The sequence below is a fragment of the Nelumbo lutea genome, chromosome 1, assembly GCF_056320005.1.
Source record: "Nelumbo lutea isolate HS-2025 chromosome 1, American lotus-T2T, whole genome shotgun sequence".
Classification (NCBI taxonomy): Eukaryota; Viridiplantae; Streptophyta; class Magnoliopsida; order Proteales; family Nelumbonaceae; genus Nelumbo; species Nelumbo lutea.
In genome coordinates, this window is record NC_142684.1 from 135,465,933 (window position 1) to 135,481,323 (window position 15,391).

The 15,391-nt window shown below is 38.2% G+C and overlaps 1 protein-coding gene across 1 annotated transcript; it reads right to left on the bottom strand.

Moving 5' to 3' along the window:
• Window positions 1-8,464: 8,464 nt before the first annotated feature.
• LOC148877751 (serine/threonine/tyrosine-protein kinase HT1-like) lies at window positions 8,465-12,264 on the bottom strand. The gene is made up of 4 exons (XM_088943444.1): window positions 11,972-12,264; window positions 10,536-11,685; window positions 9,512-9,967; window positions 8,465-8,916 (listed from the first exon to the last, which is right to left on the bottom strand). The coding sequence occupies exons 2-4, from the start codon at window positions 11,277-11,279 to the stop codon at window positions 8,647-8,649; spliced, it is 1,470 nt and encodes a 489-aa protein (XP_088799570.1). The 5' UTR covers window positions 11,280-11,685; window positions 11,972-12,264; the 3' UTR covers window positions 8,465-8,646.
• Between the last annotated feature and the right edge of the window lie 3,127 nt (window positions 12,265-15,391).

Below are 15,391 nucleotides of genomic sequence, written 5' to 3' on the forward strand. Positions count from 1 at the left end.
AACCATTGATCTCCCTTGTTTGTCATCTCAACCCTTCATTTCCCTCTCAAAATATCTATAAGTATCACTCCTTTCTCTCATCCTACACACAATCCTAGCCTAAAGAGAGAATTTTACACCTATTAGGCTAGACACCACTCCCCTTTACGTCCAAAACCTTCTCCATTCACCCTCCCCACGTCCTTAGAGAGTCCAAGAGAGATTTGAGAGCAAAAAACCTCATATAGTGATGCATACATCCAAGAGGCGAAGTATGAACCATTCTTGAAGTGACAAGATGCAACAAAATGATAATTATATAACATCAATCCTATATCATTTGAGCTACATAATAAACGTCTTTGACCTCCCAAATGACCGGAATTCATCTTCAAGCTGAGGCATTTCTCAAGGAGTTAAAGTTCCCAAGAAGAACTCAACAAGTGCAATACTCAATGTCTGAATTGGTCTACTTCTTGAATCCCTTCATTAGGTATGCAGTTTTTGGGTTCCACTTAATCACATGCTGCATTTAGATATTTTCGTTTTTTAACTCTAAGTATTTAGGTAAGTTTATTCATAGGTTGCCCGAAGGTGAATAGTAATTTGTTAATTTCCCCAAATAGCATACACCTTTTTCATATTTAGATTTTGAGCTTTTTTTTATTAACTTAATGGGGTAACGTCTAAAATCATTTTGTATGCTTCTCCTCATTAAAGGTAAAGCTTCTTTTCTTAATCGCCTCTATTTTTTTCTAAAGATGTTTAGCAGTTTGGCAATGAATACTCTTAGCTTATACCAACGCATGGATTTTCTTTTTTTTTTTTTTAACTCACATGATTTACCAAGCTTCATTCATACACTTAGGTAATTCTAAAATACATTAGTATGATTCATTCGCTCCTTTGTTTTAACCTGATTTCTTTTTTTAATCCTTTAATGTTTTTTTTGTTTTTATCTATTTCAATATTATTTCTCTTCTTTAACAAATCTCTTTTAACAAAGTCAACCCTCCTAAGTTCATTCTTTATCATTTTCTTAAATGGCTATATGAACATGACCGTGGGTAAGTCTATAGGAAATCCTTCATTTCGTCTCCTAAAACCTTTACCTTCATTTCTTTAGATATGTAGTTTAAGTCACTTGTCAATTGAATAACGTTAAATCGTTTTCTTTTATTCGGTCCACTTGCATGAATGACCTAATTAGTGTTTATAATTTTCTTTAATTTTTTGAATGTGGTTGGAATATCTCTTGTGGATTTCTATGATGTGTGTTAGTTATATTTAATTTTTTATACCCTAAAAAATTATTAAATCTTTATTGAAAACTGGTGAAGTAGAGGTCGGTCTAACCGGATGCGTGTGGGGTGCCTAACACCTTCCCACATGTCCTAGGTGCATTTACTCTTGGGCAAGTAGCTTGGGGTCATGACTAATTGACACCCCTTCTTATCCCCTTACGTGACCGCGATACACGGAATGGTTACATGTTGTGCATTACTCCCCTGTCGAGCTATCACTGCAACCAGAGGTATACACACTTAGTCAAACTATCACTTCACTCTTGTGTGTGACCTCTATTCTCCTTGAACCCTCTACTAACTTGATCGTCGGCGTCCCCACCCCTAAGAACACTCCCGAGGCTTGGAAATTACTTGGCTGCCCTTGGCTCCAAATTTGGTAGCATCATACTGCTATATTATGATTTTCTTTTTTCAAAATAAAACAACTGCTACATCAGGTGGGAGAGGTGGATAGTTATGTCAGACCCACTTGTAAGTCGTAAGTCGAAATGAAAGCGGATCTGCTCCTCACATAGGGCGCCTCACACTGATCTCACATGCACATTCTACCATGCATTGAGAACATCTCCCATATTTATAAGTTATTATTCATGGGAGATGTTCCTAATGCATGGTGGATGTGCCTGTGAGGCGCCCATGAGTGAGGAGCAGATCCTGTCACAGTCGCAATGCTATTTATCTGCGAGCTTCCTACATTTTGAGATTGGAGCTGCTTTAAAAAAGAAAAAAAATTCCTAACAGGATCTGTATCCGCACATCTCAGACCACTCACCATAAGAGTGGGACCTACCATGCCTAAGATGTATGGATAGAAACATGTTCAGATCTGCACCCCACTGGTAATGCCCTACTGGTGCCCTATAGCACATAAGGCTGAGTTTGGAAGAAGTACAAATGTAAATATGTAGAGTGCAGAACCTTATATTTTGTATGTATTTATGCTTTATATATTTGCATTTGTATTGCTTCTAAACTGAGCCTAACAGTGTATTGTATTGATAACATCTTCCAATGATAAGTACAGGAGATATGTCCAATGCAACTGATATAATCTCGTCATCTCGGTAATTCCCACCTGGATGGCTGATATAGGATTAAAAAAAAAATGACCGCTATGATGCCAAAGATAAAATCCCGGTAGCAATTAAACAAATGGACATGCACCCAGAAGGCCAACCCGTCTCACAGCTGCAAATTTTAGCATGCAGGTCGAGTCTGAGGTTCATTCTATTCTAATGACCAAACGGTAAGGCTGTGTTTGGTTTAAAGGAGAAGGAAGGGAAAGATAGAGAAATCTGTACAAACATACCCTAAAGAGATGGCTAGGTTTGAACCTGGGTTCCAACTAACTATTATTATCTTAAAGCGGGAGAAAAGAAAGAATATTAAACCATTAATTAATGGTTTAAGAAGGATGATTTTCCTTTTTTTTTATTGTTCATTAAATCTATGTTTGGTTGATAGAAAATGAGAGAGGCAGAAAGTTGAGGAAAAGTTTTTCTATTTGTCTCCTATTTCCTTTCAAACCAAACAAAGCCTAAGTTCTTTTGTAAGAAAACTACAAAACAATGAGTTGCAATGTATTAATAATTACATAAGAAGAACAAACCAAAATAATGACTTATGTAAAACTTCAAATGGTTTGTCCTTATGTTCATGAATTTACTAAAACCTACCTATAGTTTGGGAAGTTTAGGAATGTTGATAAAGCTTCCAGCGACGTGACGGAGAAGGCACCACATACTGGTTATGACAACATCCCTTCAACGGCAGCTTTGACTTCGACCTTTGTGGTCAAGTTCATATCCTGCGCAAAGGAAAGAGGGAAATCGATCTACATTTCTTACGTGATGAGCCACTTGTGGTCTCCACCTGTCTTTCCACCACCGTCGCTGCAACTCTCAGCAATAACGATTAACACCCTCTCTCTATCTTCCTATACATACTTTCCAATTTTATTCTTATTTTCATAAATTATTTTTTATTTTTTATAATTTTTATTAATTATTAAATATTTTAATAGTTTCAAAATATATTTTTTCTAATTATTAAATATTTTTTAGTACTTCATGGACTTTATTATTATTTTCATTATTATTTTAACTTTTAATAATTTATTTTTAATTTATAAATTTTTATGTATTTTCAATTTTATTCTTATTTTAATAAATTATTATTTTTTATTTTTTATAATTTATTCATATTTTTCAATATTATTTTGAATTTAATAAATTATTTTTTATGGAATAGTACAAATTGAACTCAAAATTACCAAAAAGTGTATTTTAGGGGTAAAATAATAAAATTAGGAAACTCTAGATGTTGAAGGTTTGATCCAACACAAACAACTTATTCTATTCAAAGCCTCAAAAAAGTCAAAAAGTATTTATGTATCTTTTCAGATTTCAGACACTTTTGATATCTTTTTTCAGATTTCAGATTTGTCAAACACCACCTAAGTAAAATGGATTGTAAACTATAAGAGGTGTTTTAGTAAAATACAAATTATAGAGATGGTTTAAGTAAATCTATGAAACTATAAGGGGTGTTGTAGTAAATGACCCTAATTTTTTATTATATTTTTCAGTTATCCTTCCCACTGCTCCTCAACTTCGTTTGATTTTTCATCCTTACTTTTAAACGATTAGTAATTTTTCCTTGAGAGTTAGGAACAGAGATCTTGTATCATTTTGGCTCTACACTGGTTGAAGCAAAAATAATATTTGGCTTTAAAGAATCGGTTCTTTGAATGAATTTGAACCCATAAAAAGAATGTTTTCCCACAATGTCATAAAACTTAGACTTCAATATTTTTTATTAGAATCACAAAATTCAATGGAATTATTCTTTGAAAGCATGTCAAATGTAGACTTTATTTTCTGAAATGCAGATGGTGGAGGTGTGTTTTATGAAAGGGTAAATAAGACCAACACCCCATGGAAATTTTCTTCTGCATTAATAATAGAGTTCTTCATCAGAATTCAAGGGAGGAGAAGGTTGTTTTCGATCTTTGCTACAGAGGGGTTGCAGGTAATAAAAAGCTCTCTCATTCATTAGTGATTTAGGACACGGGATCTCTTGTCTGTCCACATAGCATCTAGCTTGCAGAGTATGTGTAGAGTCTTTGCTTTCAAGGAAATCCCGTCACCTTAGATGTAATCGCTTAAGGGACTTAAGAAGTGATTGATGGAGTAGATGCTTAATCCAACTGCTGCTCTTCCTAACCCAGCTACCACTCTCCTAGATACGTATTTTATGACTTCTCACCATTTCTCCAATTGTGAAAGGCAAAATTTATATTTATCCTTTTAACTTTTTTAATAATTTTGGCCATTCTATACCAAATTCTTCAAAATTTTGATGAATGTAAAACTATTGATATTCTCTTCAGATTTATAGATTTTTCTAACTTTATTTTTAATGCCTTGTCCTACAAAGAGAAAGCTTTGGAAAGAGTGCAAATAAAAATATGTGCGATGCATATCCTTGTATTTTGTATTTCTAAACTTATATTTGCAGTGTTCATATCTGCATTTGTAGGTAGCAGTGGCAATTGGGCAGGTTGGGTTGGGTTTGGTTTAGGTTGAGCTTCAATGCAATCCATCTAACCTGCTAACCCATTAATGATCCAGTTATATAAAATTAAATGGGTTGGATTCAACCCAAACCTGCTTTAACCTAATCCAACCTGCCCAAACCCATTAATCTTATATTTATGGACTTAAAGAACAAACTAACTCTCTTTTAATAAATAAATTGGTCATAATTTGGTGGTAATTGTAGTTATTATTTACACAAGTGGTGAAGGTTCAAATCACATTACATGCATGTTATTTTTACACAAGTGGTGAAGCCATTTGACTATGTTCGGATTTCGTGTTTGACTGAACCACTTAGGTTCAAACCGGTCATATCAACTTGAACTATCTAATTGGATTATCTTCAAACTAATCACATCAAGAGTGGTTGAACTGTTTAGATCTAGATCTGTTTGGTTAGATCAGAGTGGACCGGTTCAGTCAATGGTGGATTGATTTGAACCATACCATATTAGGTTTGTGCATGGGTTTGGGACCAAACTGACTGACCTGAAGCGGGTCAACGTAAGTAAATTGGGTCGGTTTGGATTCGGGTCGGGTTGTGTGGATATTGGTCGACCGGACGGTCCAGATCGAGCAAAGCACGCAAACATCGAACCATCCCGCCAGAAACCATTTTGGATTCGGGTCTACCTAGATCGGGTTGTACTGGATCAGGTCGGTCTGTGTGAATACTGGTTGGACCAAACAACCAAAACCGGGCAAAACAAGTAGTACCGAACCATCCTGTCCAGGTCTATTTCGGATTCGAGTCGACCTAGAATGATATATGCTGGATCGGGTCAGACTACGTTGAACTGGTTAGGACTCGGGTCAAATTGATTTGGATTTATATTGGGTGAAGTGTGTTGATTCAAGACAAAATTAAATTTAGTCAATAATTAATAGAAAATTAATGCATTAATTATAAATTATTTAATTCAAATAAAGAAAATTAAAAAAAAGGCTAAGGAATTAATACTTAATGTCTGTAATGGTTAACCCAATGATTATCCACAACCCAACCCATTTAAATGGGCGAATTGGGTGATGAATTGATAACACAACCTGCCAAGTAAATGGACATTTTGGGTGAAAAACTATCACCCCTATTTACAGGGTTGGACCATAATATAAAAAAGATATAATATCTAAAAAAATTCTGACCAGTTTATACCATAGATTTTCCCGCATTTGTATCCTTTCCAATATGGAATAGACTGAAAAAAGCACTTTAGACAGGAACTTGGTTAAAAAATAAATGAAATTTGATGAAAATACGATTAGAAAAGATAGGGCTTCTATTTCCAAAAGGTTTTTAATGCTAAAATGTCTAGAAAGAACTTGACCGAACAATGCATAGACAGGATAATAGTGTTCGGTTCCAATGCCCTTCAAATCAATAATTCTTACTAGCTCCAACATCTGAGCCATTCATGAGGATTTACAAAGAAGAGAAATCATCATATCTGCTATAGATCAAGCCAACTTACTACTACTAGGATAAATAAAAAATAGCTTTTAAATGAAATACTGGTTTTCCCCTTCAACCATTTAACCTCAAATTTGAGTCCAAAGTAGCTTTTTTCATTGTAGCAACAGGATCTGAGCACGAGCATTCAATTGCACTTTGGGAACATCTCATTATGAATTTAATATATATATATATATATATATATATATATATATATATATATATATATATGAGAGATATTCTCGATGTGTGATTGGATGCCATGTGCACAGAGTTGTTGCATGCAGGAGATCCGGGCTCTTCTCTATAATTGTTTAAGGAGGATCCTATTTCTATCAGAATTCTTCTAGCTGAGAGTCAACTACTCAAGCCATTTTTAAACATATATCTTCCTCCCGATTGTTGAATATACTTTGAATCTGTACTTTGATGGTCACTGTCCAAAACAAATACTTTGATTGAAGTGGTCCATGAATGCCTCTTTATCTTCATAAAACAAAAATACCACTAGCATAACTGGTCCCTTCAAGGACAAATGGTTTTAGGTTTAATGTCCTCATGATGTAGTGGCCAACTAAAAGATGAACATTTCATTTTCCTGAGGGATCTTGCCCTCTAAGAAACGACAACCAGAGCCTAGAAAAAAAAGACAAAGGAACAAGAAGAAGAAATCCACATAATCAAGTAATTGGGGTTCTTGTAGATCAACCAAGTGTATTCATCCACATCATCATCATCCTCTCCACGAATAAATAATTGACCACAAAATTTTCTTTTCAGCTAAACAAGGCTGATCAAGAAGAAACCAAAGGCTGAAGGCTGCAACTCACCAGATGAAAAGGTCAAATTGCATAACCACAGAAACCCAAGTTGGGGTGCCAGATGTAACAATCATCTCTAGGCTAGGCAGGATCTAAACCTTGGCTCGATATTTTGATTACCAAAAAAAAAAAAAAATAGAGAAAGAAAACACACACTGACATTGCAAGGAATGATTTAGTAAGGGGCCCTTCATTAAATGAGATGTAGATTGCTGGGGAGAGCATAGACCGCTCCTGGCTTATGGTGCCGGCTTGTCATGCCTCTATTCAGACTCATGGCCATGGTCGGGCACCCTTAGGTTTGCTGTCCTGATTCCTGAGGACACGTATCAGTGCAGACCAGGACTGGGCCAAGTCTCCAACCAATTCTCTTAAATGGCATTCTGGTTGTCCGTATGGTAGTAATCAACATTTCTCTATTATCAAATATTTCTGGTCAATAGACTCAATAGCTCCGTTAAACACCTTGACTAAGGTTCAATGACATTGAACCCAGCCTGAATGAATTGCATATCAACATGGATTTCCAAAATCTTTGATTGACAATATGCAGGAAGCAATTGTATAAATTCCCCTAAAATTCTTGGTTCCCAACCAATTGGATCCTTGGATTGGGAGGAAAGAAAAAAAAGAAAGAAGCAAACCATCCAGAGGAGTGTTTTGATTGACTGTTAAGATATCCCACCAAGATTATTTTTTTTAAATGGAGGAGGGCTTAAAGGAGGTAGAGGAAGGACTGAATATTTTATGTTAGTAAAAAAGTTAATTGTCAACACAAATTTCAAGTGATTAGAACAGAATGTGGTCCATTGAATTGGACAAGCAAGACTCTGCTCAAACGGGTTCTGGATTCAACGGTGTAGCGTGCTATACCTGCAACATCCAACCCAAGTCACCCTTTCCAGCACTCTCTCCCGGATGTTAACCCAGAAATGAATGGAGAAGAAGAGAAAACGAAAAGAAAGAAAATAGCACCATGTTATATCAATTTTGTACACTCGCTATTTCAAAGTCATAATCCAGGGACAACGCGGCCCCAACTATAGATTGTCCTAATACATCCTCTACAGCAACCCATCTTTGTTGTCTAAATCAATCAAACGCCCTGGTCCTAAATCATCATCTGAACAGCCCTAACTAATTTGTTTTTCCTTCTCTATCATCATTTCCTTTTAATATGATTCTTTTTATTTGATGCTTTTATTTTTTTTCAAAACCTATTTGTTTCTTCTGGACTGTTCAATTTAGACAAATTCCATTTGATTTTTTCTATATACAGTCAAGAAAGAATTGATCAAGCCCAGGTTGAGAAGCATGTGTGCATGGCACAAGAGATGAAAGGCATCCTGAATGCATGTTGTGTATCAATTAGTATGAACATCCTTGTGCCAGAGAAACCCACAGAGGCACAGATGCTTTCAAAGCAAAGCCATTAATTACATAAATAACCTGGTAAAACTATAAAAAACCAGGATTTGATGGGAAAGTTAGAATTTGGGTTTAGACATGACTGAACCATCTATACTCACATTACTAAGCCTTTGAATCCAATGAAACAACCGCTTCTTGTGATCTTGGCATGTCGAGTTTTGGACCAGGTTCAATGTGCCATCACGGGCAAGTGAAGACTCGAATTGCTCTAATACCTTCACAATCTGCCAAAATTCGGGTCGCTTATCTGGTTGCAAGGCCCAGCATTGCTCAATCAAAGTTCGCAGTGCAGGTGGGCAGTCACATGGAATAACAGGTCTTAGATTCTGCAAATCACAATTTGTTCAGTTAGCAAAGCTTACCAGGTTGTCAGCACAACCACCTACCAAAACAAAAAAGTCTCTCTTCAATGAGCCCACTTATTACTGGTATTTTTGAAATGACTCCCTTTAGTTTAGTTTGGGGGTTTTATTTTTATTATTCCTTTTCTTTTGGGGGTGGTTTGAGACCTTTGGAGGCTAACAAGTTACAAAATAAACTGCATGTATTAGAAAAAGAGATTTACCACCAGAGCTTGCTGGTGTCAGTAAAGAATAGAGAAATTAAAAAAAAAAAAAAAGTATTGAGGAAAAACTGTCCTAAAGTTTTTGAAATTATTGCAACTGCATGTTTGGAGTTGTAGAATATAGAATAGGCATCCACCTCCAAAGGTTGCAACAAGCCAGAGGGCAAATTTCTTTAACTTTCTGTAGATGTGTACACATTTTCCAGTACTACCAACTGCCCTTACTGAGCAGAATGGGCACTTAAAGCAGGAACAGGTAACCAGTGAATGCAAAATGCCAATGATGGAAGAAGCCCTAATTTCTTATTGGAATCTATACTATCTTAAAAGCAAAGACCAAGAACTCAAAAAGGTACCTTGTTTACTACAGCAAAAGCAGCCTGGATGGGATTCATATCCTCGTAAGGGATTGTTCCAGCTACCATTTCCCATAAAATTAGTCCAAAGCTGTAGACATCAACCTTCCGTCCATGGGGTTTGTGTTTGATAACCTCTGGTGCCATCCAACGATATGTCCCTGGGTCCTCAGCTACAGAATCACAATAAGCCTCCTCACATGCTATTCCAAAATCAGCAATTTTGAGGTGGAAGTCTTCATCAAAGAGGATGTTCTCAGGTTTAAGGTCACGATGAATAACACCTTGTGAATGAACGTACTCCATCCCCTGAGCAATTTCCAGAGCAGTTGTAACCAGCTTCTCTAAGGGAAGAGATTTATGATCGAGCTTGCGTAAGAAAGCCCTCAACGAACCCCCCGAAAGATACTCCGTAATGATACAGAAGACAGGTGGCTTTCTACATGCAGCAACCAGCTGCATTTAAGATTAAAAGACCATGATGAGATGGGGCAAGAAGAATGGACCAACTTGTTATTATAAACAATCATTCTTCTTTTCCACTGGTAAGCATCCATAAAAGGTCAACAATTCCAGGGGAAATGAAAGGAAACCAACAATCAATAAGGTGAATCAATCAAGGAACAAAGTATAATTTTCAAAAGAAGATTGCTAAAATCCCTTTATCTAAAGACAGTAAGTGAACTAATTAATGGTATACTCATCAAAAGATAACCAAGTATAAATTTAAAAACCTCATTTAACTATTCAAGATAAAAGTATTCTGTATCAATGGCCTTTAGGAAGCAGGATTGCAGGGAAAATAAAAGCAACAGAACTAGTAGTTCCATTTGTTGGGATCAACAAAAAATCAAAGATAATTGGAGCATGGCTATGAAATGTGCAGAAAACAAAATAACAAGTGAATACCAAATGTAGCTGATTATAGGTTTACAGAAATCCATGGAACTAATTACAGAAGAGAAAAAATGATCAAACACAAGCATATATAATTAAGGGGGGAAATTTTATAAAGAAAAGATACCTTTATTACATTTTGATGGTGGAGATGAGACAGGATAGTAACTTCTCTACTGAATTCTTTCTCTATTCGAGCTGCCATAAATCCATTTTCGTCATCATCTGGTTGTCTAATAATTTTCACTGCAACAGGTTGATCCTTGTATATTCCATGGTAAAGCCTACTGTGCGCCCCACTGGCGAATTTAATCCCAAGGAACAACTTGGATAGATCAACTGTCCATTCATCTGTTGTTTCCACGGCTGTGACCTTTACCCCTCCATGTTCAAAGTACTTTGTCCACGATGATTCTTTTCGGCTATATTTCTCAGAATTTTTCTTAGAAGAAAGGTGCTTCGGAGGGGCAGGAATCGAGGATTTTAAAGAATCAGATGCCCGAGTATCTTGGGAATATTTGTCAAACACTTGATAAGAAACTCCCTTCTCGGGTTCTCTTCTTCGAGGGTTAGGAGTAGAGAATCTCTTCCGATCAGACCGAGCTTCCTTAAACTCATCCGATAGGACTGTTTCAGGAAGAGGCGATGCAGACCTCTGTTTGATGGTTTTACGACTTTTTGGAATTTCCCCCTCCAGAGATGCCGGTCTGTTATTAACAGCAACGGATGGTGGCCTTGACTTCAATCCTCCGGATTCACAATTTGATGGAATGGAGAGTGGAGCCGACGGCACTTTCAGAGAATCCAACCGGTGATAAACTGTGTGAGAGAATTTCGCCCTCCTCACCCAAGAGGTAGGCTCTTCGTCCATCTTTGGTGCTCCTACCAACTCCTTGATACTCCTCCTTGTTCTTCTTCAATAGAGAAGAAGAAGATGCATCCAGATCAAAACAGAGACCTCCAAAAGATTCTGCAAGCACAATCCAACTCCAAATACCAAATTCCTCCAAACCCATCAAAAACAATCAACAAAAACAGAAAAGCCCAACTTCATTCTCATCTAAACACAAAATTCCTTCAACACACCGAAGCCCATCGAAACACATTCCTCTGACACCTTGTTTTCATCTGTAATATCAGCAGAATCTATTGAAACCCACAAAAGGAAAGAAAGAAACACAGAGACTTCGCAAATCCTAAATCCCCATATCCAGCATTGTCAGAAACCCTAAAAGAAAACCTTTCAGCTTCAAAGTCAAATACTCCTTTGTCAACACCTGGAAGGAAAAAAACCCATATAAATAAACAAATTAAAAATAATTAAAATACCCAGGAAAAAAATTACCCAATTGAACAAGGAGAAAAAAAAAAAAAAAATCTACCCATGATTACAACACCATTAAACGAAGAAAATAACCACCAATCAATGAATCAGAGCAATCACAAATACATTGAAAAAAACATAGAAACCTCTCCACTTGGAGGAAAAAACCAAAAAAAAAAACACAAGAAGAAGAAGAGAACTCTTATTGAAGCAGGAAAAGAAAAACAGAAGAAAGGAACCTGAATCGGATCTCCATGTTGGGATATTCGTCTGCTCTTCATCTCCTCTCGGTTCGGTCTCTCTGTAAACGTCAATAAATCCTAGGGCCTCTGCAACAATTGCTCCCCCATGGCTCCTAAGAGGCAAATGTCATCTCGGAAAACGTATACGTATATTATACGGAAAGAATACGATGATAGATTCCATGGGACCCTCCCCCCGTTTTGTCTGGGCGACGTAGGCAGTGGAGGGCCCACCCTCCCAAAGTCAGAAACGACGGACGGGGACGAAACGAATTTAAAAAAGAAACGACACGATCAGAAATGCGGTACGGACCCCACCTCTCCCTCTCTCTCCTCTACACGGAAACTCGTACGGTAGCACTAGCACACGGACTCGTGTAGGAAATAGCTGGATAGCCGGATGTCAGTGGGTCGGGTTAACCCGAACTGACCCGACCCGGATCAGCCAATTTGGGGGGTGGGGAGATTTGAGTTCACATATGCGCCCACAATGCCCCACATCACATTCTATTGGGAATAGACTTGTTCATGGGCTGGGTGGCCTAACAGGTCGGCCTGGCCCTTCGGATGGGTTTGAACACGCAAATGAGCCTACAAGTTTGACCTCGGGCCAAAATGCTTGGCCCGTAATAAATTCGAGCCGGAATCGGGATTTGCCAAAGTAGCTTGACTCGACCTATAGACTAAACCCAAAAACCCAAATATCCTAAGTAACCCTTCTCATTCATCTCTTTCCACTTTTCTAGTTAGCTGAACTACCCAGTGTCGAACCTCTCTTCTCTTCACATCCTCTTCACATTATCAAGCAATCGTAGAATTGGCGAACATTCACCGGTGCAACAACTCCGACAAACCGGCGGTGACTCCTCTCCCTCTCTCAGATGTGAACTAACTATACTTTTCACTGTCAAAATCGCATCTCATCGTGAACTCGGCACTGGCGGCTGTCGTGAATCCTCTATTTCTCTCTCTCTTTCTCACAGATGCAAACTCAACACCGACAAACATAGTCACTAACGGTGAATTCTTTCTTCCGTTAAGTCAGGTTTTGGGCTTTGGACCTTTTATTAGGGCCAAACTCAGGCCCATGTTGTAGGCTTATTGATCGGCTGAACTCAGGCTCGGACCTAACAAAATCATATTTATGAAGAATAAAACGCAGCCCGAACCCAATCCGGCCCATAAACAGGTCTAATTAGAAACACCTTCCAATAACAAGTGCCATTGATAATGAAACATCATCAGGAGATCCCCGCAGCTATTCATATTGCGTTCGTGGCGGTTTTCCCAGGTGGAGATGTGCTATGTGGTATCGTGGCGCGCAGATATGAACTCGGGAGAATTGCCATTGCAGCTGCATCACAATATTTGTAAATATATAAATTGTGGGTGGGCATTTGGATGAGGGTCGGGTTGAATAACACACGACGAAACCGACCCGATGGCAATCTTAAAGGCCGACGAGTATGCGACATATTTTATACATATATACAAGTTGTATAATACTAAAGTATAGGCTATAGCCGTACCGTAGTTAACCGAATAACTGAAAATTTTCAATGAATTGACGAAATTACCCTCCTGATCCTTGTTTTCGTTGGCGTACGAAACGGCCCTTTTACATGAGGGGGTCAACTGACTCTTTTAACTGCAGACGGTTGGGGCCATAGCCATTAGTAGTCTAAATCCCCGCAGCTATTCATATTGCGTTCGTACGAACGCTCCACCACACCAATTCACACAGTTAAAACGTGACTCCGAGGCCCAAACCCTAGAATTCCAACTCCAATCGGCAATCCAATGGACCATGGTTACGTGCTGAATTCGGATGGCTCGGTCAGAGGTTTGAAGGGTGGATTTGGAGGTTGTCAATGTCTTGACCTTGAGGATTTGAACTTCGATAAAGTTCCGCAGAAGATGAATCATGATATGACTGGAGTTTGGACGTGAATTTAAAGGCTTGCAAAATGGATCGACTGTATATCCCGATAGAAAATCTATTTCAATAATCGGATCTGAATTACATGATCCATATATATAAAATAAAATGTTGCTTTATCATTAAAAATCTTTGGAATTATGTTGGATTTAGGACATATAAATTTATTGACGTTTTGGTCAAATTTATGTTTCACATATCCCTCATTATTGATTTCTCATCAAACAGGATTCAGATTTGAATTTGATTATGTAGCCAGCCCTATATTTGTTACCAGGGATGCAACTTGGACCGTTTCCCAACACGCTTCCAACGTAATCTAACATCACACATCTTATGTATGGTATGTCCCAGTAACGATGTCAAAAACATGTTGGAAACATGTTGAAATGGGTTTTGTTGGGAACAGATCTCGATGTTCTGGGATTAAAATTTTGTTAAAATCTAAACGGGCAGGCCCAGCCCAACTCGGAAATGAAGGCCTGATGTAGTGTAAAATCTTCAAATCAGAACCAGGTATCTAATTTACACTCCTACAGACTTGCTACCTACCAGCACAAACAGATAGAAGAAGGGCATTTTAGTAACTAAGAGAAGAGGAGACAGGCTCCAAAGCGAGCACAAAAGCAAAAGTCTGGTTATGGGGCGTGGGTCTGGGCCTAGGCCTGGGGTCTAGGTCAATCAGTACAGGCAAAATGATTAGTCCTGGACCTGGTGGTGACCGCGGCACGACTACTTTATTATGGGTGAGAATGTGGGGAACAAATGGCTAATTGTTTTGTTTTTTCAGGCCCAAAATTTTATTGGATGCATTCTCCTCCTATATTCTAATTGTTTCATTTTGTGCCCCCTCGTTCTGATGCAGGATTTGTCATGTGCCCCCCAATGGGCGGGCTTAATAAGGGCAAAGCAAATTTGCTCAGTTTTGTTGTGTCTCGTGTGTAATGTGCTGGATTCAGGGGCTCTGTCTCTCTGCATCTGGGCTAATACCAGCCCAATTACTGGGCCCACAGCCGTGTTCGTCATGTGGATTTCTGTTCCTCGATATGAAAGCTGTTTCAAGCTTCAATCAACTCATGCTCGACATCTGCGGCTGAATCCATGGAAATAGCCTCATCAGTGTCTTATCCCGTTGACGGTTATAAAATGTCAATCTGGGTCTATGGCGGGTTTGATCAGGTTGGATCGGGCTATGGCAAGGCCCAACCCGCGCAAAACCCATCAATCATTTGGATGGTTGAAAAGAAAGGGAGAAAAACTATTCAGCTCACCTCAGAATTCTTAGTGTGAGATGAATCTCGACCATAAATGCGGCATGTGGGATGAATCTCGACCATAGATGCGGTTTATAGAGAGGTGCAGTGTACTGATTGTTAAAGCGACAAAGTCATGTCCAAGCCCATTTTTTAGGAAATACATATCAATCTTGAAACACCACGTCAGCTGATTGTTAGGCTGAGGTGGCGTATCATGATTGG